Source organism: Ailuropoda melanoleuca, chromosome 2 (genome assembly GCF_002007445.2).
Source record: "Ailuropoda melanoleuca isolate Jingjing chromosome 2, ASM200744v2, whole genome shotgun sequence".
NCBI lineage: Eukaryota > Metazoa > Chordata > Mammalia > Carnivora > Ursidae > Ailuropoda > Ailuropoda melanoleuca.
The window spans coordinates 69927767-69955582 of record NC_048219.1 but is presented as its reverse complement, the minus strand read 5'-3'; the positions used below and the strand labels follow the sequence as shown (position 1 = coordinate 69955582).

The 27816-nt window shown below is 36.1% G+C and overlaps 2 protein-coding genes across 9 annotated transcripts in view; one reads left to right on the top strand and one right to left on the bottom strand.

Annotated features, from left to right (window-relative positions):
- The window catches only part of DPH5 (diphthamide biosynthesis 5), a 40422-nt gene extending 14122 nt beyond the window's left edge, over positions 1 to 26300 (top strand). For all 7 annotated transcript variants that reach the window (XM_034653982.1, XM_019808944.2, XM_011235996.3 and 4 more), the window contains exons 4-8: positions 2566 to 2674; positions 13355 to 13475; positions 16297 to 16336; positions 18368 to 18471; positions 20022 to 26300. In XM_034653982.1, coding sequence (XP_034509873.1) covers positions 2566 to 2674; positions 13355 to 13475; positions 16297 to 16336; positions 18368 to 18471; positions 20022 to 20230 — 583 coding nt within the window. In that variant the 3' untranslated portion in view covers positions 20231 to 26300. The remainder of the gene's footprint in view (positions 1 to 2565; positions 2675 to 13354; positions 13476 to 16296; positions 16337 to 18367; positions 18472 to 20021) is intronic.
- The window catches only part of SLC30A7 (solute carrier family 30 member 7), a 263475-nt gene that overhangs the window by 149710 nt on the left and 85949 nt on the right, over positions 1 to 27816 (bottom strand). For both annotated transcript variants that reach the window (XR_004623326.1, XR_004623325.1), the window contains exon 12: positions 14751 to 14781. The gene's annotated coding sequence lies outside the window, so the exon portion shown is untranslated. The remainder of the gene's footprint in view (positions 1 to 14750; positions 14782 to 27816) is intronic.

Below are 27816 nucleotides of genomic sequence, written 5' to 3'. Positions count from 1 at the left end.
TTTATTCTTAATGTTGTGTGCCTTTTCCTTCATAACATACACATACATAAAATATATCTTTAGGGGTGCCTGGGTGGCTCAGTCATTAAGCGTCTGCCTTTGGCTCGGGCCTTGATTCTAAGGTCCTGGGATTGAGCCCCACATTGTACTCCCTGCTCGGCAGGAAGCCTTCTTCTCCCTCTCCCACTCCCCCTGCTTGTGTTCCATCTCTTGCTATGCCTCTCTGTCAAATAAATAAACAAAAATCTTAAAAAAAAAAATATACACACACACACACACATATATATATATATATATATACACATATACATATATATCTTTATTCACTTGTCTTCTTTGGGCTTTTATGTAGGTCATTTGATTGTTTCCATTCCACATAATGCATTTGAACAGCACTTGGCACCTAGTAATTATTGAATAAATGTCAGCATTATCATTAGTCCATTTATTTCTCCAATATAAGTAAAGCTGCCATGTATGGATTAATGTATATGATCCTTTTCCCCTCCTTCCACTCTTTCTTCCCCACATTTTGGATTTTTTTCTTCAAACTCAGTTTATAATACCCAGAAAATCAAAAGTTTTGAATATGGGTATTTTCAAGCATATATTGTCAAATTACTTTTCAGAAGGATTGTACTAGGGCGTCTGGGTGCTCAGTTGGTTAAGCATCTGACTTCAGCTCAGATCATGATCTCAGAGTCCTGGGATTTGTGCTCAGCAGGGATGCTGCTTGTCCCTCTCCCTCTGCTCCTCCCCCCACCCCCAACTTGTGTGCTCTCTGTCTCTATCAAATAAATAAATAAAATCTTCTTAAAAAAAGGACTGTACCAATTTATAGTGCTTCTGGTGGTTTATGAGAACATCACTTTCACCATATCATTGCAAATATTAGTGAATTTTCAGATCATAAGCCATAGGACTGTCAAGTATGGCAGTACTATATCTGTAAACTGTTATTATAAAATAAAGTTTGTTTATTTATTTTTGAGTGGGCTCCACGCTGGTCATGTATATACACACACACACACATGATTTTGGATAGAGCTGCATGCCGAAAAATAGTTACAAATTTGTCTTTACACACACACACACACACACACACACATTTTTCCAGTCGCCATAACTGAAACGTTTTCGTGACCCTGGACTAGAAGGAATGCCCAGTATAGTGTTTTAAGCCTGTGTTTCAAACCAGTTTTTCTTTATCATGAAGCAATATAGTTTGGGTAATTGTGATGATAAAATACCAGTTTTTCATAGCAGAAATCTGAGGGGCTTATTTAATCACATTTATAGCAGCTTCACAAAATGACATCATTTTGCCAGGTCATTAAATCTCCATAGTACACCAACCATATCTGGTCATTTTAAATGAAGTTGTGATAAAGAGAGATCTAATTTTAAACCAGGTTTTCTTTCTGCTCATCTATTCAAATAACTCACCAAATAACTAATTCAGTTTTCCTTAATCTTAGTGTTAAGTAGTAAAATTTTATTGAAGATGATATTAAAAACATTCTTTATAACTGGCATTTATATTATTTTTTAAAAGCTTACTCTGAATCAAATTAATGATTGCTTTTCATACTAGTTTTTATTTTGTTTGTGATTAAAAACAGACTTCCCTGGTGGGCATTTGTTAATCTGTTTCTGACTGCCTCATGGGGTGAAAGCCCTTGATCTTCCTACTTGGTATGCATTGACCATTTGACAGGTTCTGCTGGTTTGTATGTAGTTTCTCAAACATGCTAATGTTATTTTCCCCAGCAGAGCCTGGAGTTTTCATCAAGGGGAAAAAAGGCCTTTAATAATGCAGTTCTAAATTGATGTGGGGTTACATTTCACAGTATCCATATTTATATTTACATATAGTCTCTCTCCCCAAGGTCTATCTAATTAGAATCATTAGATTTATCCCAAAAAAGGAAAGGCAGCAGGCAGGATATGCACACACATACACATGCACACATACTAATTGTATATACAATAACCAGACTGAAAACAGTTATAAATAAAGCCACTGCTAGATAGATGTAAAATTCAACTATGGTTATATCAGATAGAACCCTAATATAAAGGCAAAGAATGACAGGCTACAAAAATGCTCTGTACCATCTGCCTTGTTGTATTTCAAAACACAAAAAAGAACCTTTAAAATAGAGCAGAAATCAAAGAGTGGGTCTAATTGTGCCATAATTTAGAACTCAAACCAGTCATTTTGAGAGTTTAAAGGGGCCCGAAGACCAAAAAGTTCGGGAATTGCTGCTCAGGAGTTTAGTTGCTGAGCTACATTCCACAGATGTCTTTGCAGGTATTGACAGGACAAAGAAGAGCAAGTAGAACTTCCCTTCCTCTGTAGCTGCCAAGGCTGCTTTATGAGTGGAACAAGTGCAGTTCAGCATTATAAAGGCCATGTGGAGACTTAACGGAAAGCCCTGAAGCTGAGGAAAAGCAGCCCCCATAACCCTTTCATTGACTAGAACTCATGAAATATTACACCTGTACTGTCTTAAAAAGTCAGTGTTGGCTATTTTAATCCAACTTGGTCTTTTCTCACTACAGGGCTACCACACACAGCGATCTTATTCTGAGAGCAACAAAACGGGGAATCTCTTACCAAGTTATTCACAATGCTTCCATAATGAGTGCTGTAGGTTGCTGTGGTTTACAGGTAATACTACAAAGAATGTGGTTTTTTTTGAATGGTAGTTAGCAAAAGTGTTTTGGAAAGCTACAAACTGCAGGTAGATTTTGTTATGTATCATGAATTTTAAGATGTTACTGTTTTATATACTACGTTAGTGGGTACGGAATTTTTTAATACTGAATTTTTTATACTGTTTTTCTATAACTTAGATCTTTTATCTCCTCATTGGAATGGACCACTGAGATTTAGCTACAGAAACATTTTAATCTTACATCCAACTTTTTGCATACAATACAGGGAAATTTAATCTAATTAAATTAGTTAAGTTTTCCTAAAGCCTTTTCACATTCTTCTAAGTAACTTACTCTGCATTGCTGAAGCATGTTTTTCTACATAGTTATTATTTTCTGTGTCATAAACAGCATTGTGATGCAGCATTTCTTAAAAGAATCTGTAAAAGAACCAAAAGCCGGTCATATTAGGCTTTTAAGCCACCTTTGTAATTATTGCTGTGTAAAATTGGTTAATTTTAACCTAACAGTCTTGATTCTGAGGGGTTAAAAGAGTGCCCCATAACTGTTTTCCAGGGTTTTCTTCCAAGCTGCTGATACTCATTTTCCAAGTTTGATAATCTGTGTTCTGATGTTCATATATATATGAACTATGACAACTATGACTGCTCCTGGCTAACACTGGCTTTACAACTTAATTGCCTGTTAGGACACGTTCCCATTTCAGATATATCATAATAGAAGAAAAATGTGCATCCTAGAATCTATGAAATGAGGTATTCCACAATATGTCTTCCTGGAATGTGTAATTTAAAATAGATATTTACAACAAGAATATACATTAGCGTTGGACACCAGTGCTGTGTCTGTAGCTTTAGAAATACAGAAAATACATTTTCTGTATTACCTAGGAAGAGTATCTCAATTTAATTGACATCCTGGCCAGTCATCTCAGAAATACTGCCTTTGATTCTGAAGAATCAGAGAAAAGGTATAAATGATTCACCTTTTAGTATTCATCACTTGCTCTTAGTTTATTACATTTAAAGTGGCAAAAAATTTCGCTATCTTTTGTCTTCAAATAAGATGCATACTTTAAAAAACCTTGCCAATTCAAGTCTGCTTTCACTTTAAAACCCTTCTGAACATTTCTGTGTTAGAGAAAGGAGTTTCTTCATTCTCAGTCCAGCATTCTTTTTTGTAGACAATGTACTTTCTAAGAACTGAAGGTTGCCAGGAGAAAGGAAAAAGAGAGGAATAAATTAATCTTGTGATAGACAAAGATGTGTAATAAACCTTAACCTAATGGATTATATATATTTTTCATATTGGGTTTTTTTTTTTTTTTCTGGTAGGGAAAGTTAACCTAGCCCCTTTCCAACATATTTTGGTCTAAATTATCATAACTTATCAGTTGAAGGTTTTTGCTTCTTTTTAAACATAAAAATTTTTTAAAAGATCCTTGTCTTCATCACATGTATATCTGTCATTCAGACTGGCAAGAACTAAACTAGGGTGATCCTGCCCTGATCCTCTCGACTGGTAGAGGGGTGCAGTGTTATTGTTTTCATGTTTAAAATAGATGAAGGTATTTGAGAGGAAATTTACTGTGAGAATTGGCAGTCTCCATTTAAGTCCTTAGGATCATATCCACATGGTACATAGATTATTTTTAAGAAATTTAGCTTTCTCTCAGTCTTACATAGAATTTCTCTAGGCAGCCACAAAACATCGTTTCCTCATCTTGGTTCTATTCTCTAATCTGGTTATGAAAGTGACTTACTACTTGTGTGAAAAACAGGAAGTGCCTTTTTAGGTTCTGTCTTATGTCTTTGATGAAATCTCTATGACAGTATACTTTTTTGTACCACCCAAGTTATTTATATTCCAGGAGAAAGAGGTAATTATTGATACCTTTTGTACAGTTTTCTAAGATAAAAGGCATTAAAAATACAGTCAATATATTCTTGGCACTTTTAAATTTTAAAACAAATGTATGGATATCCTGCATAATACATAAACTTTGGCAAAGTCCCCGTTCTTATAGTAGCTGCTCTTTTTCTTTTCAGTATTTGGATCAGCGTTTATGGGAAAAACAATAACCTACACCATTGGTTCTCAGACTTTGGTATTCATCAGAATTACTTAGAGGGCTTATAAAAGAAATGGCTGGCCTTCCCCTCAGATTTTCAGATATAGTAGATCTCGGGTGGTGGCCTAAGAATTTGCATTGCTAGCAAATTCTCAGGTGATGTTGAAGCTGCTAGTATAGGTACCCGTTTTGAGAACCACCAATCTAGACAGATAAAAAGTTTCTTAGAAAGTTAAAGAACTGTACTGTCTTTCTCTTAGCATGGCAGAATTGGAAAAGTAGATTTTAGTTCCCAGAAATACACTTGCTAAATGTAGAATGTATTACCTTGCCATGCTCTCTTTCTCAATTTTTTAAAAGGGAAGTGGGCACCACTTTCGAAAGACATTCTGTCATCTCTGTGAACACTTTCCCATGAGTTACTGGGAAAACAGCCATCAAGTTATTGAACAGATGTACTGTGATAGACCTGAACAGTACATGCTCTGCAACATTTTTTTTTTTTTTAAGATTTTATTTATTTGAGACACGGGGGGGAGAGAGAGAGCACGAACAGGGGTGGGAGGGCAGAGGGAGAGGGGGAAGCAGACTCCCCACTGAGCAGGGAGCCCAATGCAGGCTTTGATCCCAGGACCCTGAGATCATAACTTGAGCTGAAGGCAGATGCTTAACCAACTGAGCCACCCAGGCATCCCTGCAACATTTTTACATTAGGTTAAAGAGTACTAGTACGAAATTCATAACCTGGAACTGGGCACAGCTTTTTTTTAAACTTCAACTTGTTAACCCCTTTTGAGTTATCTTATTGTTTTTTTCTAAAGCAGCATAGAGAGCTCAGAATTGCCTGTTGAGTATTTTTCATTCACTTTGTAGTTTATAAACTAGCAAAAGACTCCTTATTATCGGTTTAACGCTACCCACCCCTGCATGGCAGGGTGTTCCCGGGGCTGCCAGGCTGAGGCCATGGTAAATAGTTTAACTGTGTTTATGTAGCAGTAATATGCGTGTTACCTTTCACAGCGACCGCATTCCAGAGGGCAGTCGTGGGTGATTTACCTCGTCCCGAACGGCCGCCAGTCCCCGCAGTGGGTGGGTGGCCTCTGGGGCCCGGCTCCGTGGTCCCAGGAGGCTGTTTTTCACAAAAGCTGCCCCTGCCTTGCATAGTTGGCATAGACTAACACTTCTAATTCTGTTATAGACATGCCATAAGATAGAATTTTTATTGCAAACCCCATATCCCTATGAAAATTTTCCTTGTTAAATGCATTGTGTATTGGTGACTGCTAAGTTAAACATCAATTAAAGGAATCGTGATCCATTTATTTAACAAGTATTTTTTGCCTGCTTATTGGTTCCCTACTGAGTGCCTTTGGATACACTGATAAACCTTCCAAGAAGGTTCCTGCTCTCAAAGAGCTTACATTCTAGTAGGAAGGAAAAGCAACAACAGTGTCAGGTAGTGGGAAGTGTAAGAACTTCAGGTAGACTGACAAATGTTAGAGAGTTGCAGTTGGATGGTCAAGGGGGGTCTCTCTGAGTGGTGTTATTTAAGATTAGATATGAATCAAGAAGGAAGTAGCATATTCTAGTCACAGGGAATGGTTTATGTAAAGAGTCTAAAATGGAAATTACCTTGGCTCCTTGAAGGAATCAAAGAAGGGCTTATTGGAGAGTAGTAGGCAGGGGAAAAGTGATCTGAGGTCAGATAGGTAGATAGGGTTGGATCACTAGGCTCTCTAATCCAATGTCAGGCGTTTGAATTTTATTCTTAGTGAATTGATCACGTAGAAGAGTATGGTTAGGTTTAATTTACTTCCAGACTCTGAAGTCTCTCCTTTTGTCTTGTGAAGAATTCGTAGTCCTGACAGAGATATTAAGTATATGTATATTAAGTGAAAGAAGCATGACACAGAAGACCATGTATTGTAGGATTTTGTTTATATGAAATGTCCAGAGAAAGCAAATTTATGAAGACAGTAATTAGTTGTCTGGGGCTGGGGGTGAGAAGAAATATTACTTATTAAAGGGACATATGGGATCTGATTGGAGTGATAAAAATTTTCTAAAACTATATATGGTAGTGGTTGCACAGTTTGGTGAATTTACTAAAAATCATTGAATGTACACTTAAAATGGGTGATTGTTATGGTATATAAATTATATCTCAATAAAGTGGTTTTAAAAATGAATTACAAGAGGTTTGCTAGATGAACAATAAGGTAAATACATTCCCAACAGAGAGAATTGTTCAGTTAAAGGAGAGAGTCGTGGAAGCACTTTGGAGGATCTGGAAGGTATTACAGAAACACACACACACACACACACACACACACACACACACACACACCCCAGTGAATACATACATATGTACCACAGAATCTTGGCTCCTAGAGATTATTTAACACAAGATTACGAATATGTATGTTGGATAAAAACGGACTATATATTGGGTAGAACTGGCAAAGGAAAAGTAATAATGGGAAAGGTTTAGAGTTTAACTGCAAATTAAAAGGGCTTGGTTTTACTTTTGCTTAGGCAGTAACTAAGGATTCCTCTAACTTTTCTGGATCTGCGTAGTCAGGTTTTCTAACTGAAAGGGGATGAGATGGGGACAGGGAATGCTGGACAAGACCAGTGGTTTTCATAGTGTACCAGGATCTATGAAGATGCTTCAGCAGTTCTGCAGAAAATGAAGTACTTGAGACCAAAGAGCAAAGAATAAATCCCTGAGGAGTCCAGCCTTTATCTTTAACCCTATTGATGTTCCATTTAAGAATTTATTTGGAAGAAAAGATTTGGCACTGAAAAGTATGAAGAATACTTAAGTAGATAAACTTTAATGTCCTCTAGATTTAGAAGCCAAAAAGCTGACCTGTTCTCTAACTTTAGGCAAAGGTTACTTTGACCAAGATACATTAGATACCCAAATTTTCATTAAGTAAATTTTTGGATTTTTTACAATTTAAATATTATTTATAAACAAGTATACTTTAAAATCATGTTCTTTGAAATTCCTAAGTAAGAGATATTTCTAACACTTGTATAATTTGTATTAAGTTAAGCCTTTAGTACCTTAATCGTGCAGAATCAGAATTGCATCCATTCACCATTGTTTCTGCTTTAGAAGAATTTTTTAAAAAAATAACTTTATTTTCCTTGATAATCAGTGACATATATACTCGTAGAAAATTGGGAAAATACAGTAAGTGTAAAGAACATGCAAGCATCCATAGTCCCACTACCTAGGGGGTAACCAAAGTTAGTTACTAGTTTGGTATATTTTCTTTCAGTCTTCAACTCTTGTTGAACCTGTTTACATTGACCTGAAGGTGACAAGCCAAATAAAGAAGAAATTACAAATTGTAGCATATTTTCTATGTTCAGTATTTATCATTTCTTATTATCATTTGTGTGATTCTTTTTTTAAAATGTGGTGACTAAAAATGTGGCGACTAAAATTGTGTTTGAGACATTTTAAAGTACAGATAAATGAGACAGTTCAGTGAAACCCGATAGCAATGATTTCTGCATAAAAACTGCTTTATCAGTTGCGGCTGACTTCAGGGAAAAGGTTGTATAATTTTCTCATCATTATGAAATGTGTCCACTTTCTCTGTTGCGTGAGTGACCTTAATTATTGCCATATGTTTCTCTGTTTATATAATACATTTCTACTTTGGAAAAAATGTATATTACTTTTAAAAAGTAACAACTCATTTCCTTCCTTTTTTTCATAATACAACACTCATTGTGATAAACAGCATTGTTTTGACCTTGTAGTAGTTCTTACTGGTAGTTTTCAAAAGCATTGAATTGATTTCATTGTTGTCCAGGAACTAATGTAGAAATGATAAAGCCTAACCTAGTAGAGAGAACACTAAAGTAGGTAATAAGGAGATCTGCACTCTACACTGCTACGTAACCTTAGAAGAACTCATCTGAGTAAGCTCCCTGTTCTTTTAGTCACTTTGGAATTATTTTGACCACCTGCTGAATCATGGGTGTATTAAAAATGTTTTTCTTTCCTTTCAATTTCCAGTGTAACTGTTTTTGTTTTGTTTTTTGCTTTTAAGATTTTATTTGAGAGAGAGAGAGAGTGCACAGGGGCGGGGGGGGGGCAGAAAAAGAGGGAGAAGCTGACTGCCTGCTGAGCATGGAACCCAAGCAGGGCTCAATCCCAGGACTTGAGATCATGACCTGAGCCAAGGTCAGATGCTTAACCGACTTTGCCACCCAGGAGCCCCTCAACTGTAACTGTTTTTAGTCAATATTTTAATAGCCACCTTACCATCATTCTCTTCCACTTAACAGTTTTCTTTTTACATTGCCGATGTGATGGTACCATTCTTCTACTCCCACATTCCTGGCAAATCCTCATCCTGTACACAATATTCGGTTACTACTTTATATGTTTATATGTTGGGCATATTATAAACTTCTTGGTTTACTCATCTTCCATTGCACTTTATCACAGTGCCATGCATATAATCAATATGCAACAAATATTTGCTGAGTTGAATTGCTTATTATCTTCCCCACCCCACGCTGATTTATCTTTAGAATTATGTGCTTTAAATTAAAATTCTTTCATTTAATTCATATGTGGATTCTCTCATACGTGATAATATAAATTTTGTGGCTCTTTTGTCTTCAGCTTTATGTACCTAGTATGTGGCCATGTGCATAATCTTTCTTAGTGTCAGCAGATCAGTGTTACGTCAATGTGAAGAAAAATGCATGTGGGAATTAAAAAAAAAACAACTCCAAGACCAATATTTTGTATAGAAAACTAGTAACTCTTGAATATGTGGTTTTGTGGTACGTTTTTTGACAACTTTGCTGGGTCAGCTTTCTTTTACTTCACAGATTGAACTGATCTGATTTAGGATTTATGTTTATATGTAAAAGGTACATATAGGGCTTCACAAAGTTCTTACTAGCAAGTTAAATTTTCTGATTTTTCTATATGTAAAGATTTTTCAAGAGATTTATTTGGTATTAGAGACAGAGCACAAGCAAGGGGGAGGGGGAGGGGCAGTGGGAGAGTGAGAGAATCCTCAAGCAGATTTTCCACTGGGTGCAGAGTCTGACGTAGGGCTCGATCCCAGGACCCTGTGATCATGACCTGAGCCAAAACCAAGACGCTTAAACGACTGAGCCACCCACGTCCCCCAAGAAGATATTTTTTAACTCAAAAATCACAAACTATTTTTTATTTGACTATAAAATGACAGAAGCATTAAAACCTAATTATAAAATGGATTTTATAAAACATCTATGCTTCTGAAAGGAAGGCAGTATTGATGGAGTGAGATGAATTAGAACATTATTAAGGTTGTTCAGGCAAGTGGCTGTGAGGACTCAAACTATTAAGTAGGGGTAAAAGAAATGAAGTCAGTTCTAGATAAATTATAGAGCTGACATTGACAGGAATTGTCACGTGGAAAGCCTGTCAGGAATTAGATACTTGTTAAAAGCAAGTCAGGCAATAGCTATTTCTAGATAATTGCTTAATGCCATGCTAAATATTGCCCAAGTGTTCCCACGTCTAGTAGGTTGTTTATGCCGTCTTGCTCTTTCCCCATGATTAACTTCCCCCATCTTATCCACCCTTTAAGATTGAGCTTATATCCTATCTTCAGAAGTTGTCTTCAGGTGCTTTCCACATGGGAGTAATGCTCAACTCTTTCAATACAGTCTGTATCTCATTTTTTATAATTATTATTTACTACCTACTATTTGTCTTTCTTGTGCATCTTCTTGCTTTAGATATTGCCTTATCTGTAATTAAATGGGTCATTTTGAGTTTTTATCTTCAATAGATGAAAAACATAATCCAATATCAAGTTCGATAAACTGCTTTCTTTATAACTTACTTCAGGTTAAAACCAAAAAAGACCCCATATTTATCTGTTGTTCTCAGAAAACAGCACTTTTTGTCGGCTCTAAATTTAGATTTGCATCAATAATGTTTTGGGGGAAAACGATCACAGCACAAAGGCTCACATTTATAAGACAGTGCTTAGACTTCTGCAGCGTCATTCTCTTCCCTGTATGATTTTACTTCAGTTTCTTTATGGTTTACTGGTAAGTCCTTGGATTGTGAAACACAAAGGACTGATCTTTATGTTCTTTGAGGGGCTGACATCTTAAATGGTGAAACTGTTTGCATAATGTTCCAGAATTCATTGAAGAAGTTTGCAGCACAGCCATGAGAAATGGTTACAGTCTATAAATCAGGGTCATAGAAAGCAGTGCTTATGTGAGGCTTTCTTTAATCCCCCAAATTAGACAATTCCAAGAAGCTTTTCACAGCATGCTGCAGCTAGTGTTTATATGTGACTGGCATCTCAATTCTCTCTTAAATCATCTATCCCTTTCTCTCTGAATGAAGAATTTACCTTCATGAGTATATTTTCATGACTCTTAAATATTGAAGACCCATCTAAAGGGTGTATATATGGTTGCATTTATAATTTTCTTTAACTCCGTAGTTTTCTTTTTTACAGAGTAATACTAATATTTCAGAATCTGATCAGAGATGCCAAAAATCCTTTTTAGAATATAAATAGTTAAACTTGTCAGAATCAAATCATACAACAACAGTAAACATCATTTCAAATATTTGGTATTATTTTTGAGCTCACTCCAATAAGGAAAGTGGTTGGATTATAGCAAGACACAGCATTTTAGAACATTTTCATATCATCATTATAAACGTATTTTTATTATATCGTCAAATCCCTAACATTTATTGTTTTTACTATGTGCAATGTACTAGGCATTCTACACACTTTGTCATTTAATCCCTAAGAAAAAGCAAATTATTAGGTTTATAGTTATACACATTTTACAGGGGAGTGTCTTGTGAAAGTCAGGAAGGTTACTTGTCCATGATCACCCAGCCGGTAAGAGCCAGAGCTTTTGCTTGCTCTGTGAGGTATAAGCAAGACTACATTACCCATGAAGGCCAGAGCTCTGGTTTCGTTCTCACTTTTATACCTGTGCATAGCATAATGCCTGGCACATAGTGGATGATTTATAATAAATATTTTTTAGATAAATTTGTCTCTTGTAGAACAGTAACAATAGCAGAACCCTCTAGCAGGGCTAGGCATCGTCCTTGTAGCGTGGGTGAATGTATTCTAGGAATTCCACATCGGAACACATTGGAACTCACAGTTGGACGCATTTTTCACAGAGAAACATTATATGTGGCAAGAAGATTCAAGACTCTGAATTCTTGAATTTACATGGGTCTTTCTACACTGATCTGAGAATTCAGCTGCCACTGGATGGCGTGGCTTCCATAGACTTTTTAGACAGTTTTCAAATGGACTTTGGGAATAAAGCTCATTGGTAGGTAAGTTGGAAGTGGTGGCCATGTAAGGGACATGATAAGCTTAAGAGTATTGGTTATAATTTTTAGGACCTCGGTGTACAAAAAATGAGAAAAGTTGAGCTTTTCTAGGGATGGAAAGATGGAGGACCCTGAATGCCCCAGCTTTTCTGTTTCCTTTCTGCCTCCCCCTTACCTCTTACAATAGCTTCTTAAAAGTGATTTGAGAAGCCTTAGGATGATAATCTCTTCCACAGGCTTAGAAAAGGTCTGTGATGTCCTGCAGTTACACACCTATTCCAGTCACAGTTTGTGGCAAACGACTAGATTAGATTAGATAGTGCTTTCCAGCTCTATTATAAATTCTTGCAAGCACTGTTTAAATTGGATAATTAAGTCTTTATGTAACAACTTTAGTGGCATATTACTTCTGAATAACTTTTTACATGTTCACAACCTTATGAATAGGAATGACAGTATGTTTTTACTCTTCCTGTTTTGGAGATCAAGACTTGGAAAGAGCCATGTCATACAGCTAACAAGTTGCAGAACCAGGACGCAAAACTGGATTTTCTTAGCATGAGATTTGGAGTTGGGCTTACTTAAGTGAACTGTGCAGCCAGACTGGAAGATAGCTGGAACCAAGCAAGCCTGTTGGTTTTGTGATGGTCAAATGGGATGGGTGGGCCACTTGGGAAAGGAGGACGTTCCCTTTCATTGAGCTCTCAGTGGAGGAAACAAATAGTGGATAAAGTAAGGGGGTAGGTTTTGAGAACTAGCTACAATGAGTATACAACGTGTGAATTTTACTGAGTTGTCAAGGTGGAAAGGAGCACTTCCTCGGACCTAGGTTTGAGTCTTTTTCATTACTCACTAGCTGTGCAACCCTAGGCAAATCAGCTTGATCTTTCTGAGCCTTGCTGGTCTCATCTGTAAAGTGAGGATAATAATATGAACCTAGTGAACCCTGCTCTGACTGCTCCAAAGTCTTTGTGTCCTTCTGGGTTCTTTCTGTGTCTGTTTTTAGCAGCTACAAAGCTGAATCATGAACTGGCTGCATACATTGCTATACTGAATGCCAAAACACTGGAAGCACTGCTGGAAGGGCACCCAGGGACGGAAGAGAACATTTACTACTTCTGTGACAGATCTGATTCCCAACCCATCTCATGTCTGGTTCTCATTTTTTGTTTTGGTGGTTATCTTTGAAATCGTAAGTAGTGAATTGTTCCATCGTTAATTAATGTTTTTATTTTTTCTAGTTGTATAAGTTTGGAGAGACAGTTTCTATTGTTTTTTGGACAGACACTTGGAAACCAGAAAGCTTCTTTGACAAAGTGAAGAAGAACAGACAAAATGGCATGCACACATTATGCTTACTAGGTAAGGGTTTGGGTGTTTTCTTAAAGTCACTATATATGGAGTTGTCTTACAATTCTCATTTTGTTTTGTGGGTGACTAGCTGGAGGTAAGAAAGGACCCAGTCTAGCCACTCTGTACACTACACGTTTTTCCATACTCTCTGGGAGGTACACATTTTCTGCTGCAAATGCCACGTGGCTATTCCTGCATGCTTACCGTAGTTCATGCTCCTCCCCTCTTATGTCCTAATGGATACTCTCCAGCATTCTATATCTTACCCATTTGTCCATCATTCAGTTTACTGCAGTTCAACAGACCTATATTAAGCATTTACTCTTGCCAGCCATCATCCTGTATCTTCCTAGAGATGTTCTTTGAATACTACAGTGTTGATACTATCACAATTACAGATGTGAAAGAGACTCTGGAGATCATCTTATTGAAGCCCATTTTGTAGATGAAGTTGAGGCCTAGAGATATTAAATCGTCTTCCCACTGTGTTACCCAGTTTTATTGCTGGCAAAATTGAGATAGCCTGTCATTCATAGTTTTTTACTGTATCTTGCTGTATTTGATGTCCTTTGTAGAGTTAAGTTTTTTGGAATACTAAGGAAGTATTAGACATTGGTCTTTCCCTCAGGGTTTTGAAATCTAGTTGCTAAGTACACGAAAGTTTAAAGAACAATTAAGTTCTGTTATATGGAGAGGCAGGAAAGACAAACCAGAACTTTGGCTCTTGAATTCTCTAAGAGCTGCCCCTTTTCTCAGCTTTCCTGGGAAAAGGCAAACAAGGTTAAACAATATATCTTCCTTGCTCCATGAACAAAAGCAGGAACAAGGTGTGAAGTATAAGATATCATGATTTCAGATCCTCAAACCGTAGGTCTCGTCATTTAATCATCTGGAATTCTCATCATTTAAATTAGTATATATTTATTGGATGCCTGTTATGGTCCAGACCCTGTAGGGATTAGTGAGAATATACCATGTTAGAAAACTACAGAAAATTTAAAATGTCTTGGAAAGACAAGATAAGGATATGATACAATTAGAGATTAACAAAATATAGTAATAACTATATAGGTATTTCAAAGAACAAAGAGCTTTTGAGGGGAAGTGAACATAGGTTTATGAAGGAGTTGGGACGTATGCTACTTAAGGGGTAGTTTAAAATGGGCTGGTGGGTGGGAGGTAGTAGAGTTGCGTGCATAAATTTATTCAGTAGACATTTGTGGAATATCTACTGGGTATTTTGCATTATTCTAGGTGCTACTAAGGTGAATAGGAGATGCTTACCTTTTAGCAAGTAGAAGGGAATCATTGTGGCCTGTGTGAAGACAAGTGAAAAATATTAAGACTGGTCTGGCTTGAGATTAAATATTCAATAATGAAGTCTTTAAATGCAGTTCAATCAAAAAGCATTTGCCTGTAAAAATTCTCCCCAACACTCTTCATTTTTAAAACCAAGTTCTGTAGAACATATTATTTAAAAATTAAAATATTAAACTAAAAACTTTACTATCACATTTCAGAACCTCAAGGTGAATAAACTAATAAATGTGTTGACTTAAAAAATCTTAACAGATACCACGTAAAGGAAGTCTAAGTTGACATACACTGTTAATCATACTGCAGTCCATTTTCAATAACCAATATGAACTTTTTCTTCTACGTGCTAGACAAGTGGAAATATTAAATAATTATGATATTTTGAACCCGAAAAGTACATTCACCGCTGGTTCCAAGAACATTTACAGATACTTATAAGGATTAACCTCTGCTGTATTTTCCTAGGAAACTCTTTTGGTCTTCTTTGTAAGAACAACTGTGATAATCACTTAGGAAAGCTGTAGAAGTCTATCAAAAAGACCCCCCAGTTGCACTGTATTTATTTTTGCAAAAGCAAACTTTGGCCGAACCATTTGTTTGTAGCATGTAGAGCAGGAAGCAGCTGTTGCTCTCGCTGTCCTGTGCTGAGTTCCTGCGAGGATGTAGAGTGCTTGTGCTGAGTTCCTGCGAGGATGTAGAGTGCTTGTGCTGAGTTCCTGCGAGGATCTGGAGTGCTTGTGCTGAGTTCCTGCGAGGATCTGGAGTGCTTGTGCTCTTTTACCTTTTACCAGATTGTTCAGCTGAGCATCAGTGATTAACAAGTGTAAAGAATCAAATATTTGTGATGCTTGCATTTCAAGCTTTAGGGGAGCAGAGATTATGTGCGCTCTGGCCTCTGTGGTAGCCCCATCCCTGGCAGTCAGTGCTTGGGAAAGCCCTGTTGAAAGTATGATTGATTTTAAAATGCTTATTTGTAAGTTATTAGTCCTGTCTTACCCATTCACAAGAAAGCAAAGGTTTCTTTTCAAAATGTTGTCAGAATTTTATTCTGTTATGTTACATGCATTAAAGCTTACATCCTAGTGCCTGAAAAATAGGTAAAGGATAGGAACATAACAAGACTTCTCAGTTGAGTCTGCAGTTACCAGCTAGTAGAAATGAACACAATGACTTTGATTAGCTGTTAGGTAGTGTATATGCCAATATTTATCTAACTCTTTCCTGTGTCTTCTTTTCCAAGAGGAAATTGGATCCTTTCAGGATGGTCTCAGGGCCAACCTCATGTTTGTTTTCTAACTAATGATCTTTACACATAACAAGCTTCCATTCTTCTCGATATTTCCATTAAAAAGTGGCTAGATACAAGTGTGAGGGAAGATTGTCATAAGCTCTCAACTGAGCATTTGGGAGACTTGAGAAGAATGTTTTCCCAAAATTTAGGTGACTCAACTGAAGTTTACACACAGGGTTTTGGGTAGTTAATTAAAAGAGAACTATTTTTTGCTTCCTACAGACATCAAAGTAAAGGAGCAATCTTTGGAAAATCTAATCAAGTAAGTTTTTATTCTGAGAATGTGTACATCTATTTTTAATTCCTTGAATAATAAATTCTACTTAAACAACATGAGTTCTAAAGATTGTTGAAAATCCGCTTTCAGAGACACCTGGGTGGCTCAGTCTGTTAAGCGTCTGCCTTTGGCTCAGGTCATGATCCCAGAGTCCTGGGATCCAGTCCCACCTCAGCCTCCTTACTCAGTGAGGACCCTGCTTCTCCCTCCGCCTGCCGCTCCCCCTGCTTCTGCTCTGTCCCTCTCTTCGACAAGTAAATAAATAAAATCTTAAAAAAAAAATCAGCTTTCAGTAACAGATGCAAATTAAACAGTCTTACAAAAGATCTTAAGAAAACATTGTAATAGGGCAGAAATAGCAGTAGATCTCACAGATTCAGTACTGAGAATGGTGTTTGGCACCTAATAGGCACTCTGTAAATATTTGTGGAATGAATTAATGAATTGGAAGTTGGAAGACATAGATTTGAGTCCTGATTCTATCTGTGGTTATGTGCTGTTAGGCAAATTACTTCGGTTTCTGAGTCATATTTTTCTCATATGTATAATGAGAATTATAATCCTTTTTTTGCCTGTGGGGCAGTGTGCAGTAGTACAGTAGCTACTACCCACATTTGACTAATGAGCACTTGAAATATGGCTAATGTAACTGAGGAACTGAATTTTTATAATTTAATTTTTTAAAGATTTTATTTATTTATTTGTCGGAGAGACAGCGCACAAGCAGGGGGAGTGGCAGTCAGAAGGAGAAGCAAGCTTCCTGCTGAGCAAGGAGCCCATGCAGGACTCAGTCCCAGGACCCTGGGATCATGACCTGAACCGAAAGCCGACGCTTTAACCGACTGAGCCACCCAGGCGTCCCTATAATTTAAGTTTAATTAATAAAAATAATACTCAACTTAGTTATTGGAAAAGTATATTTAGAATAACTTCAACATATAAATCTACTTTTATAACCATGCATTTTATGAAATTTAAATGTAGATGAGGTATTTCTAATGAAAATGTAATACTTGAATTATGTGCTATAAGTATGAAATAGCAGATGTCAAAACTTAGTACAAAAACAATCTCTTTAATAATTTTTATAAGAGTAAATGTTGAAATATATTTTGAATATATTGGGTAAAATAATATTAAAGTTAATTTTGCCCCTTTTTTACCGTTTTTAATATGGCTACTAGAAAATTATGTTTGTGGGGCGCCTGGGTGGCACAGCGGTTAAGCGTCTGCCTTTGGCTCAGGGCGTGATCCCGGCGTTACAGGATCGAGCCCCACATCAGGCTCCTCCGCTATGAGCCTGCTTCTTCCTCTCCCACTCCCCCTGCTTGTGTTCCCTCTCTCACTGGCTGTCTCTATCTCTGTCAAATAAATAAATAAAATCTTAAAAAAAAATTATGTTTGTGGTTTGCATTATATTTCTCTTAGTGCTGACTTTAGAGAATTGTTTTGAGAGTCAGTAAAATATATGAACTGTTTTGTAAGCTACAAAAGCAGTATTTTTATTATGCTCATTGGGCAGACATGGTAGGCTTCAAGCCATCAGAAGTAAACACATCCAACCCTCCAAGATTTTCAGATACTTAGCTCTTTAGTTTACTTTTCTTAGAGGAAGAAGTGAAAAGAGGAATATGTGGCTTAAACATAGTAATAAAAGTGAGCACTATAGAACCTGATTAAGCAAGGATCTAGAACAAATTGGCACTTAACTTGAACTATTTTTGCCTAGGGTATCACTTTAGATAAAAGTAACTTTGACTTGAACATTTATCATTAAGTTGTTGGACTTTTATTACTGCCAGCATTTCAGTGAGATCAGAGGACAGTTGAAGTAGAACAATGAAAAAAGCTTAAACTTAAAAAATCAAAGTATTCATGCTTTAGTGGGTAATGTGCGAATGCTTCAAACAGACTATGGACTGTAGTACTTAACTATACCTGGGGGAATAATTGCATTAAAAACGTATTATGTAATTTCATGTCTAAGGACAGTGGCATCTAATTTTATACTTACAGAGGAAGGAAGATCTATGAGCCTCCTCGGTATATGAGTGTAAACCAAGCAGCCCAGCAACTTCTGGAGATTGTTCAGAATCTGCGAATACGAGGAGAAGAACCAGGTACTCAAGGCCCTAAAAGAGTTCTCATACTCCCTCCTGCTGCACTGAGATATGTACATGATATAACTTCACATACACACACACCCCACCACCGTCACCAGCACCACTGAAACGAGAGTCAGTGTGTTTGCATTGTACTTTTTCTTGTCATTTTTTAGATCAATTTTAACTTAAATTTCATAGGCTGAACGTTGCACTGAAGGAAAAATAATGGAATTCTTCCTAGGAAAATTAATACCATTCCAGAAAGTGAGGATTTTTCACAAATTAACTGTAAATCAGATTTTATGTAAATATGTTAATATATAAATATGTAGGTAAAATGCAGAACTTCCTTTTTAGCCTAAATCTGCGTGTGGTGAGATCTATCCTGCAAGAAATATACTTCTGCTTTTTCTCTTTTACAACACTGAGATCACGGATAGTTTTCTTCAGGATAAAAACAAGAGAATTTATCCTTATATTCTTAACACTTTGCTGCAAATGTGTACTGTGGACTTGGGAGGACCATTACACTCCTTAATTATCAAGGAGACAGGGTGCAGGCCCTGGAGATGGAGATGGAGATGGAGATGCTAAGTCTGTTTTCCATACCAGACTGTATGTGGTATATAATGAAATGTTGGTCATCAGTAAATCTTTCCTGAGATGTTCTTTAATGAAACTGTCATAACATTCTCTTACAAGGTGTTGACTGCCTTTGAGTACCTAGCTCCTGATGGAAAAAGATACATGAAGAGATTCTTGAATGAGTGTTCCTTATTTTTTTCTCATTAGTAGGCCTTCTTAAAGTCGTGAAATCAAATAATTTGCAACGGTGTTCCATATCCATGATTTTGTACTCTGATGCCCAAACTTGCATGTCTGCTGGTCCTTGTAGATATCATTTGCCCCGTTTTGTTCATGTTCAGTTGGGACAGCTTTCCCAAGTAAACCAAACCATGAGAGGGTCAGCACTTAAAAGCATAAGTCATGTCTTAATGCCTGTTATTTTCTTCAGGGCTCTGTAGTTTACTAAATACTTTCATGTCTTACAACCACCATTTAAGAAAGATAGTATTCTGTTTTTAAAAATGAAAAAACTGAAGTTTGACATAGCTGATTAGGTGGCCAAGCAAAAAATCAAATCTGTGTATTTATCTCATAATCCCCTTGTTTTTCTAGTATATCTTGGTCAGTGTGAACATATCTCAAGCAACTTATTAAAAATATAGGCAGGTAGTAAACATTGCTCACTCAGAAGCTATTTAAAGACAAATGCTATGCAGTCGTAAAGAGTATGGATATACATAATTGTTTATCAAGTCCTGAAAACTTAAACTAGGAATTCTGGAAGAGTGAAGTTAGGAAGTACCACTTTATATGTCAGGTAGTTCATATAATTTAGAAAATCCTTAGATAAACCAATAGATAATTGGTCTGTAATGAGTGACTAAAGAGATTTAAGATATTTGGGGCTTCTTTAAATGTACTTTTGGTACTAATTCAGTGTTGGACAGAATAATGCATTTGCTGAATTGAATGGCAATATTTTTTTCTTCTCTTAATAGCGGTCACCGAGAAGACACTCTGTGTTGGCTTAGCCAGGGTTGGAGCTGAAGACCAGAAAGTTGCAGCAGGCACTTTGCAGCAGATGTGTACTGTGGACTTGGGAGGACCATTACACTCCTTAATTATCACAGGAGACAACATGCATCCACTGGAGACGGAGATGCTAAGTCTGTTTTCCATACCAGAAAATAGCTCAGAATCCTGCTGATGGACTTCGTGAACATAGACATTTTCTATTGTTAGATATTAATTTCAGTCATACATGCACATACACAAATTAGTATAATGAACATTTCTTTTGGTTTACCTAATAATTATAAAGAAAGTGACCAAGAAGAAAGATGTTGATTCAACAATACTTCATTTCCTGTGGCAATGAGTTTCTTTTCCCCTATGACATTATCAGTTGTTGCTATTTTGGTAATTTGAGATGATGTACACACATGGAGCAGACCAAGCCTGAAAACTTGCAGAGACGTTCATAAGCAGAGTTGTTTAAAAGCAGTTTTTACTTATGAAATGAGGTTATACAACATGGAACTTTCTTCTTTCTTAAAAAGCCAGCTGTCCTGACCACAAGATGAGTTGTCCTGATAGCAGTTGGTATTAGTGTATATAAGCAGAGGTGGGAAGAGTAAGTCCCACCCAACAGTCCTACTTCCTTAAAGCTCAGCTGAGCACATGCCACAAAATGACATCCTTCTGAATTGCCTTGTCTTGTTTGGCTGACATCCTAATTATGTGGTTCATATTCTGCTGTATTTTGGAGGTTATATAATTGTTGAATTATAAATGTTCAGCCAGCCATGTACAGTTGCTGTTTGGTTTTAAATAGCATCTTTCACATCCAAGTTGACAAATGGACAACTTACTAACTACAGAATACAATTTTAAAAATTTAAGTTTGGAGACAGTGGGTTAGTCAAGATTTGTCACATCACTTAACTCAGTTGATATGCCACTGTATGTGTGCGAGTAGTCACGTTCTTTCTCCCAGTTGTAAATAGCACTCCATTTATTTTATTTCATGACTGTAGAGTCTTATACTTTTTGTTAGTTCGTAACAGAAATAGCCTTGCTATATGCTAGTTTAGTCGGTCTAATTTTAAATATTTCTGTGGTTTAAGCAACCGTAGCTTAAATTTCATTAAATTCATTAGAAGTTGAACATAGACTTTACCACTTCCTAGGAGCATTAATTAATAAGAAATTATTTTGACTTTTTTCTTTTCTTTCTTTGTTTCTTTCTTTTTTTTTTTTTAAAGTAGCCTCCATGTCCAGCATGAAGCCCAACACAGGGCTTGAACTAACGACCCTGAAATCAAGAGCTGAGCTGAAATTAAGAGTCGGATGCTCAACCAGGTGCCCCTGACTTACTTCATTTGAGATAAAAGATATTTTATATATGTGAAATATTCCATTTTTAGTCTGTTACACAAAAGAGGAGAGAACCAAGGACATTTAAGTGCTAAGTCTATGTTGTTTTCTTCTGAGGCATTAAACCAAGTATTGAATAATTATAAAAGGAAAGACTTCTACCTTTGGTAATGGTAGAATAGCTTGCAGTGTACAAGCCTTCCCAATTAATCAACACTGGACAAAATATAACTGTCTAAAGACACTGGGGAATGACCAAAAGCAGGCCAAGAATTATGCTTATATATAGCTTTTTCCCTCAGGACATTCCCCCGTCTGTCCAGTAAGAGATGGCTAGAACTCAAGAGAAGGTTGCAGTCTTACTGACTTGAGGTGTCAGAGAAATTGGGAGCTGCTAGATTACCTGTATATTGAGGAGGAAATTCTAGAAATGAAGGTGACACTGGAGGAGGAGCAAGCCTTCCAGTATGCACATAAATCTCTCAGCTCTTTGGCTAACTCCTGAATTGTATAGGGAAGTCTCCATGAACCTGGTGGAAAGCCAGAGCTGGAAGGTGAAAAATCTGAGCAGAGCTTGTTGCTCTGTATTACAAGAGAAAACAGAATTTTGAGTTTGATTCCTGACAAGTTAGAAGGCTTGGTAAGCATCTTAGGCTTTCTGTCAAATCCCTAGAATGGCCATGTATTAGAAAAGACTATGCCCAGGACTAAGGATTTGCGCTGAAACTAGAGACAAAACCTTTAACGTAATGTAAAATCAATCCTCCATAAAACCAAGGTGAGTAGTCAATAATGTAACTGCCTTCTGGAACAAATATTAACACTTCCAGGGCATGATAACAAAATGAGTCTCTTTAGCATATCAATAGTGACTAGAATATAATACCATGACACATTCAAAGAAACAGGAAAATGTGATTTATTGCCAAAAGGGGGAGGGGACAGTAGAAAGAGATCCTAACATAATCCAGATCTTGAAATTAGCAGATGGGGATTTTAAAGCAGCTAGTAGAACTATGCTCAAAGATGAAAAGGGAAAATGGTTGTTATGAATGTACATAGATGGATGCTCTCAGAGAAATGGAAACAAAAACCCAAGTGGTCGGACTTAACAGCAGAGTGCAGGTGGCAGATGGATAGAAATTATCCTCTCTGAGGAATAAAGAATCAAAAAAAAGATCGGAGGGAAGGAAAAAAGCACAGAACCTCAAAGCCACGTGGGGTGATATTCAGCAGTTCAATGCATATGTAATTGGATTTCCAGAAGGAGAAGAGAGAGAAAATAGGGCAGAGAAAAAAGATGGGTAAGTAAAGGTCAAAGTTTTCCCAAGTTTGGTGAAACTATGAATACATAGATCCAGTAAGCTCAGTGAACTCTAAGCAGAATAAATACAGAGAAAACACCTAACACATTATAGTTAAAACTGATGAGAACCAAAGATACGAGAAAATCTTAAAAGCCACCATGAGTGGTAGCAGGGAACCCACTACATACAGGGGAGCAATAAATGTTGGCTGCTCCACCTCAGAAACAGCTGAAAGAGATCTATAAAGTACTGAAATTAAAAAGCAAAACCAAACCAAAACCTGTCAGTCCAGAGTTCGATATCCAGTAAAAAAGGTCCTTCAACAATGAAAGCAAAATAAAGCAATCTTCGTAAAAATAGAATTTGTCACTAGCAGACCTCTTAATAAGGAAAGCTGAGGGAGGGTTCTTAGGCTGAAGGTAAATGACATCAGATAGAAGGAAATAAGTATGTAAGTATAAACTCAATTTTTTCTTAATGTTTTTAAAAGATAACTGACCATTCAGCATGGTATGCTGGTGGATAGTTAGATTTCAACAATAATACAGGTTACAATAAAGGGTATTACGCAGTGGCAGTACTTACATTTTATTTAAAGTGGTTTAATACTTAGACTGATAAGGTTATGTATGTTATGTATTGAAATCCCTTGGTAACTGCTATAAAAAAGTAAGGCAGAAGTTAAAAAAAAATTAGGGGAATTAAAATTGAATACTGAAAGAGATGATTTATCACAAAAAAAAAAGGCAGGAAAGGCGGAAATATAGGTAAAAAATATATAGGACAAATAGCAAAATGGTAGACCTAAATTCAACCAAACTAGTAATTACTTAAATGTAAATCAAACACTCCAATTAAAATAACTAGATTTTTTTAAAGGTCCAACTATATGTTGTCTGCAAGAGTTAAACTTTAAAGACAAGATGAGAGTGAAAGAATGGGGGAAAAATAACAAACTGTAAGCACAAGAAAATAAGTGGCTATGTTAATATAAGACAAAATAGACCAAAAGGAGTATACTGGAGATAGACTTTTCATAAAAAAGGGATAGTTCATCAAGATGGAACCCTAAATGTGTCTTCCTTGAATACCAGCTTCAAAATACACCAGGCAAAAACTGACAAAAGAGGTACAAGGCAAGTCTACAATCAGTCGAGGATTTTAATGAACCTCTTAGCAGCTGATAGACAAATATTAACAAATATATTGATGATTTGAACAAAAACCATTTGGACCAAATTGATATGCTAGATCAGTACATGCAATAGTGGTAGAATAGACATTATCTTCAAGCATGTATGAAACATCCAGCGAAGCAGACCATATGCTTGGCTATTAGCTACAATGGAGTTAAGTTTAAAATCACTAAGAAAAGGTGTCTAGAAAAGTCCCAAATATTTGGAAATAAAACAATACTTTTGTTTTTCACTGAGTAAAAATAAAAACATAAAATGTGAAAATTTGTGGGATGCAGATAAAGCAGTGCTTAGAAATTTATAGCTTTAGAAACCTATATTAGAAATGAAAGAAGTTTTAAAATCGATGTTTCCATCTTAGCTAGAAAAAAGTGAAGCATATAAAAATGCTAGAAGGAAGGAAATACTGAACTTCACAGCAGAAATCAGTGAAATAGAAAATGGACAAACAGTAAAATTAAAGCCAGTGGAATGTCAAAAATTTCATAGGCTAATAGCAGTAAAAGTTGCAAGGATATGGAGTGACTGAAATTTGCCTGCTGTTGGTAGGAATATAAATTGGCACAACTACTTTGGAAAGTAGTTTTAGTTTCTTATAAATTAAATCCTGTGAACTAGCAAGATCAGTTCTAGGTATTTACCCAAAAGAAATGAAAACATTGATGAAAGAAATTGTACAAGAATGTTTATAACTGTATATATATATATTCATTCATAGCACCAAGCTAGAACCAAGCAATATGTCCCATAGGAGAATGGATTTTAAAATTTTGCCGTGTTTTTACAATGGAATATTATTTAGCAATAAAACAGAACAAACCCTTGACTCCTACAACGTGAATTTTTAAAAAAAAGTGTAAGAAGCCAGACATAAAAGAGGACTGTGCAATTCAACTTACATGAAGTTTAGCAATAGGCAGAAATAATCAAAACAGGGTTTGCCTGTGGAGAGAGTGAAGATTGGCAAGGGACAATGAGAACCTGAAAGTAATGGAAATGCTCTGTATCTTGATTGGGTGTTTTATGGATATAAACATTTACCAAAATTCATTCAAATATATAGATTTAGGATCTGTGCATTTTTCTGTATAAGGAATGCCAGATAAAATAGGGTACCCAGTTAAATTGAATTACAGTCAATCTGAATTACAGATTACAAATTGAATATATATACAATGAATATATATTCATGATATATATTATATTCATTGTATATATATTATGGATCTATATATGTATATCCCATTCCATATTTGGGACACATTTATACTAAAAGAATGGTTATTTATTTGAACTGAAATTTAACAGGGCTCTTTTATTTGCTAATTCTGGTGACACTATTCTGTGTATAATTTAACCTCTATTTAAATGAAATTGTAGGGGCGCCTCAGTGGCTCAGTTGGTTGAATGTCTGATTATTTTCAGTTCAGGTCATGGTCTCAGGGTCGTGAGATTGAGCCCCGCTCCACGCTGAGCATGGAGCCTGCTTAAGATTCTCTCTCTTCCCCCTTCTACACCTTCCCCCACTCCCATGCTCTCTAAATAAATAAATAAATAAATGAAATCGTAAAATGAAAAGTGTACATTATTCATAAACAGAAAAAGGAACAATATAATTTTTGGTCTACGATCATGAAATGCTAGTGTTTAGTAGTTAAATTAGAAACACTTGAATACTACATCTATTTGTTTAGTAGTTTCTAGCTCTTTAATAGAAAATTCTCGAACAGTGAAACCACCCCTATAATCTAGACAGTTTCATCACCAAAAAAACTTCCCACTGTGCCTTTATATTCACGCCTCTACCCACCCACTTTTTAGCAATTATATATAGAGTTAAAAGATTCACATTCAGGTTTTTATGTGACTTGAGTTTTTATTTTTGTAGAGTAGATATTCAGGAGTGGGATTCCTGGGTCATGTGGTAAATGCATATTTGTAAGAAACCGCTGAAGTGATTTGCAGAGTGACACTATCATTTTGCATTCCCATCAGTATTGTAAAAGAATTCCCATTGCTCTGTATCTTTGCCAGCATTTCATATTGGCAGTATTTTTTATTTTAGCAATTCTGATAAGTGTGTTGTGGTATATGTCATCATGGTTTTAATTTGCGCTTTCCTAGTGACTAATGATGATAACATCTTTCACATGCTTACTTACATTTTTATATCCTATTTAATGAAGCACCATTCATGTCTTTTAATTTGGATTGTTTGTTTTCTTATGCTTAAGTTTTGAGCATTCTTTGCATAAAATGGTTACAAATACTTTGTCAGATAGGTATGTGATTTGCAAATATTTTCTCCCAACCCATAGCTTGTCCTTTTTATTCCTTTAACCATGTCTTTGGTAAAGCAAAAGTTTTTCATTTTCATGAAATACAGATTATGAGTTTTTTCTTGTGTGGATTATGTTTTTGTTACTATGTCTAAGAACTCATCATTAGGGGCGCCTGGGTGGCACAGCGGTTAAGCGTCTGCCTTCGGCTCAGGGCGTGATCCTGCCGTTATGGGATCGAGCCCCACATCAGGCTCCTCTGCTATGAGCCTGCTTCTTCCTCTCCCACTCCCCCTGCTTGTGTTCCCTCTCTCTCTGGCTGTCTCTTTCTCTGTCGAATAAATAAAATAAAATCTTTAAAAAAAAAAAAAAAAAGAACTCATCATTAAACTGAAAGACATAGATTTTATCCTATGTTTTCTTGTAAAATCTTTATAGTTTTGCATTTTACATTTAGATCTAGTTTTAGAGTTTATTTTTGTATGAAGTGTGAGTTTTAATATCAAGGTTCTTTTTTGGATATATATGTCCAGTTGCTCCAACACCATTAGTTTTTATTTATTTTTATTTATTTTTTCACCATTAGTTTTTAAAAAGACTATCCTTTCCCCATTGAACTGTTTTTGCACCATTGTCAGAAATCAGTTGGCCATATTTGTCTGTATCTTTTTGCTGTTCCATTGATTTATGTTTCCATTCTGTGATACCACACTATCTTGATTATTTTGGGTTTATGGTAAATCTTAAAAATAAGTAGTGTGATTCCTCTAATTTTATTCTTCTTTTTTCAAAATTGTTTTATCTGTTCTAGTTCTTTTGCTTTTCCATATAAATGTTAGAATGAACTGGTTGATATCTATAATAAAGCTTGTGAGATTTTGATTGAAATTATTTGATTATGATGCAGTTAGGTGTGGATATTTTGGGGTTTGTCCTTTTCGGAGTTGGCTTATAGCCTCTTGAATCTGTAGGTTTATTTGCCAGGTTAGGAAGTTTTCAGCCATTATTTCAAATATTTTTTCAGCACTGTCTGGTTCAGCATGGTATGCACAGTCATTTCTTTCCAGGCCTCGGATAACAAATGTTAGACATTTCTTATGGTGCCACTGGTCTCTGAGATCTGTGATTCCCTCCCCCCCTCTCCGCCGCCCCGGTCTATTTTCTCTGCCATTCAGAATGGATAACTTTCATTGATCTATCTCCAAGTTCATTAACTCTTTCCCCTGCTCCATTTGCTGTTGAATCCATTCTGTGTGGTTTGGGTTTTGTTTGTTTTGTTTTTTTAGTTACTGATATAAAATTTCCATTTGGTTCTTTTATATCTTCTATTTTGTTTTAATATTTGTTGCAAGATTATTTCTGATGGCTTATTCAAGTATTTTTATAATGGCTGCTTTCAAGTTTTTGTCAGATAATTCCAATATTGATGTCATCTCAGCCTCATCTGTTGATTGTTTTTCTTCCACAAGTTGAAATTTTTTGTGGCACTTTGTGGAGTAATTTTTTATTGTAATGTGGACATTGTGAGTATTATGTTATGAGATTCTGGGTCTTGTTCAGATTCTATGGAGAATGGCAATCTGTTCTAATAGGCAGTCAGCCTAGTTAGGTTCAGAATGTAATTACCAATCCACC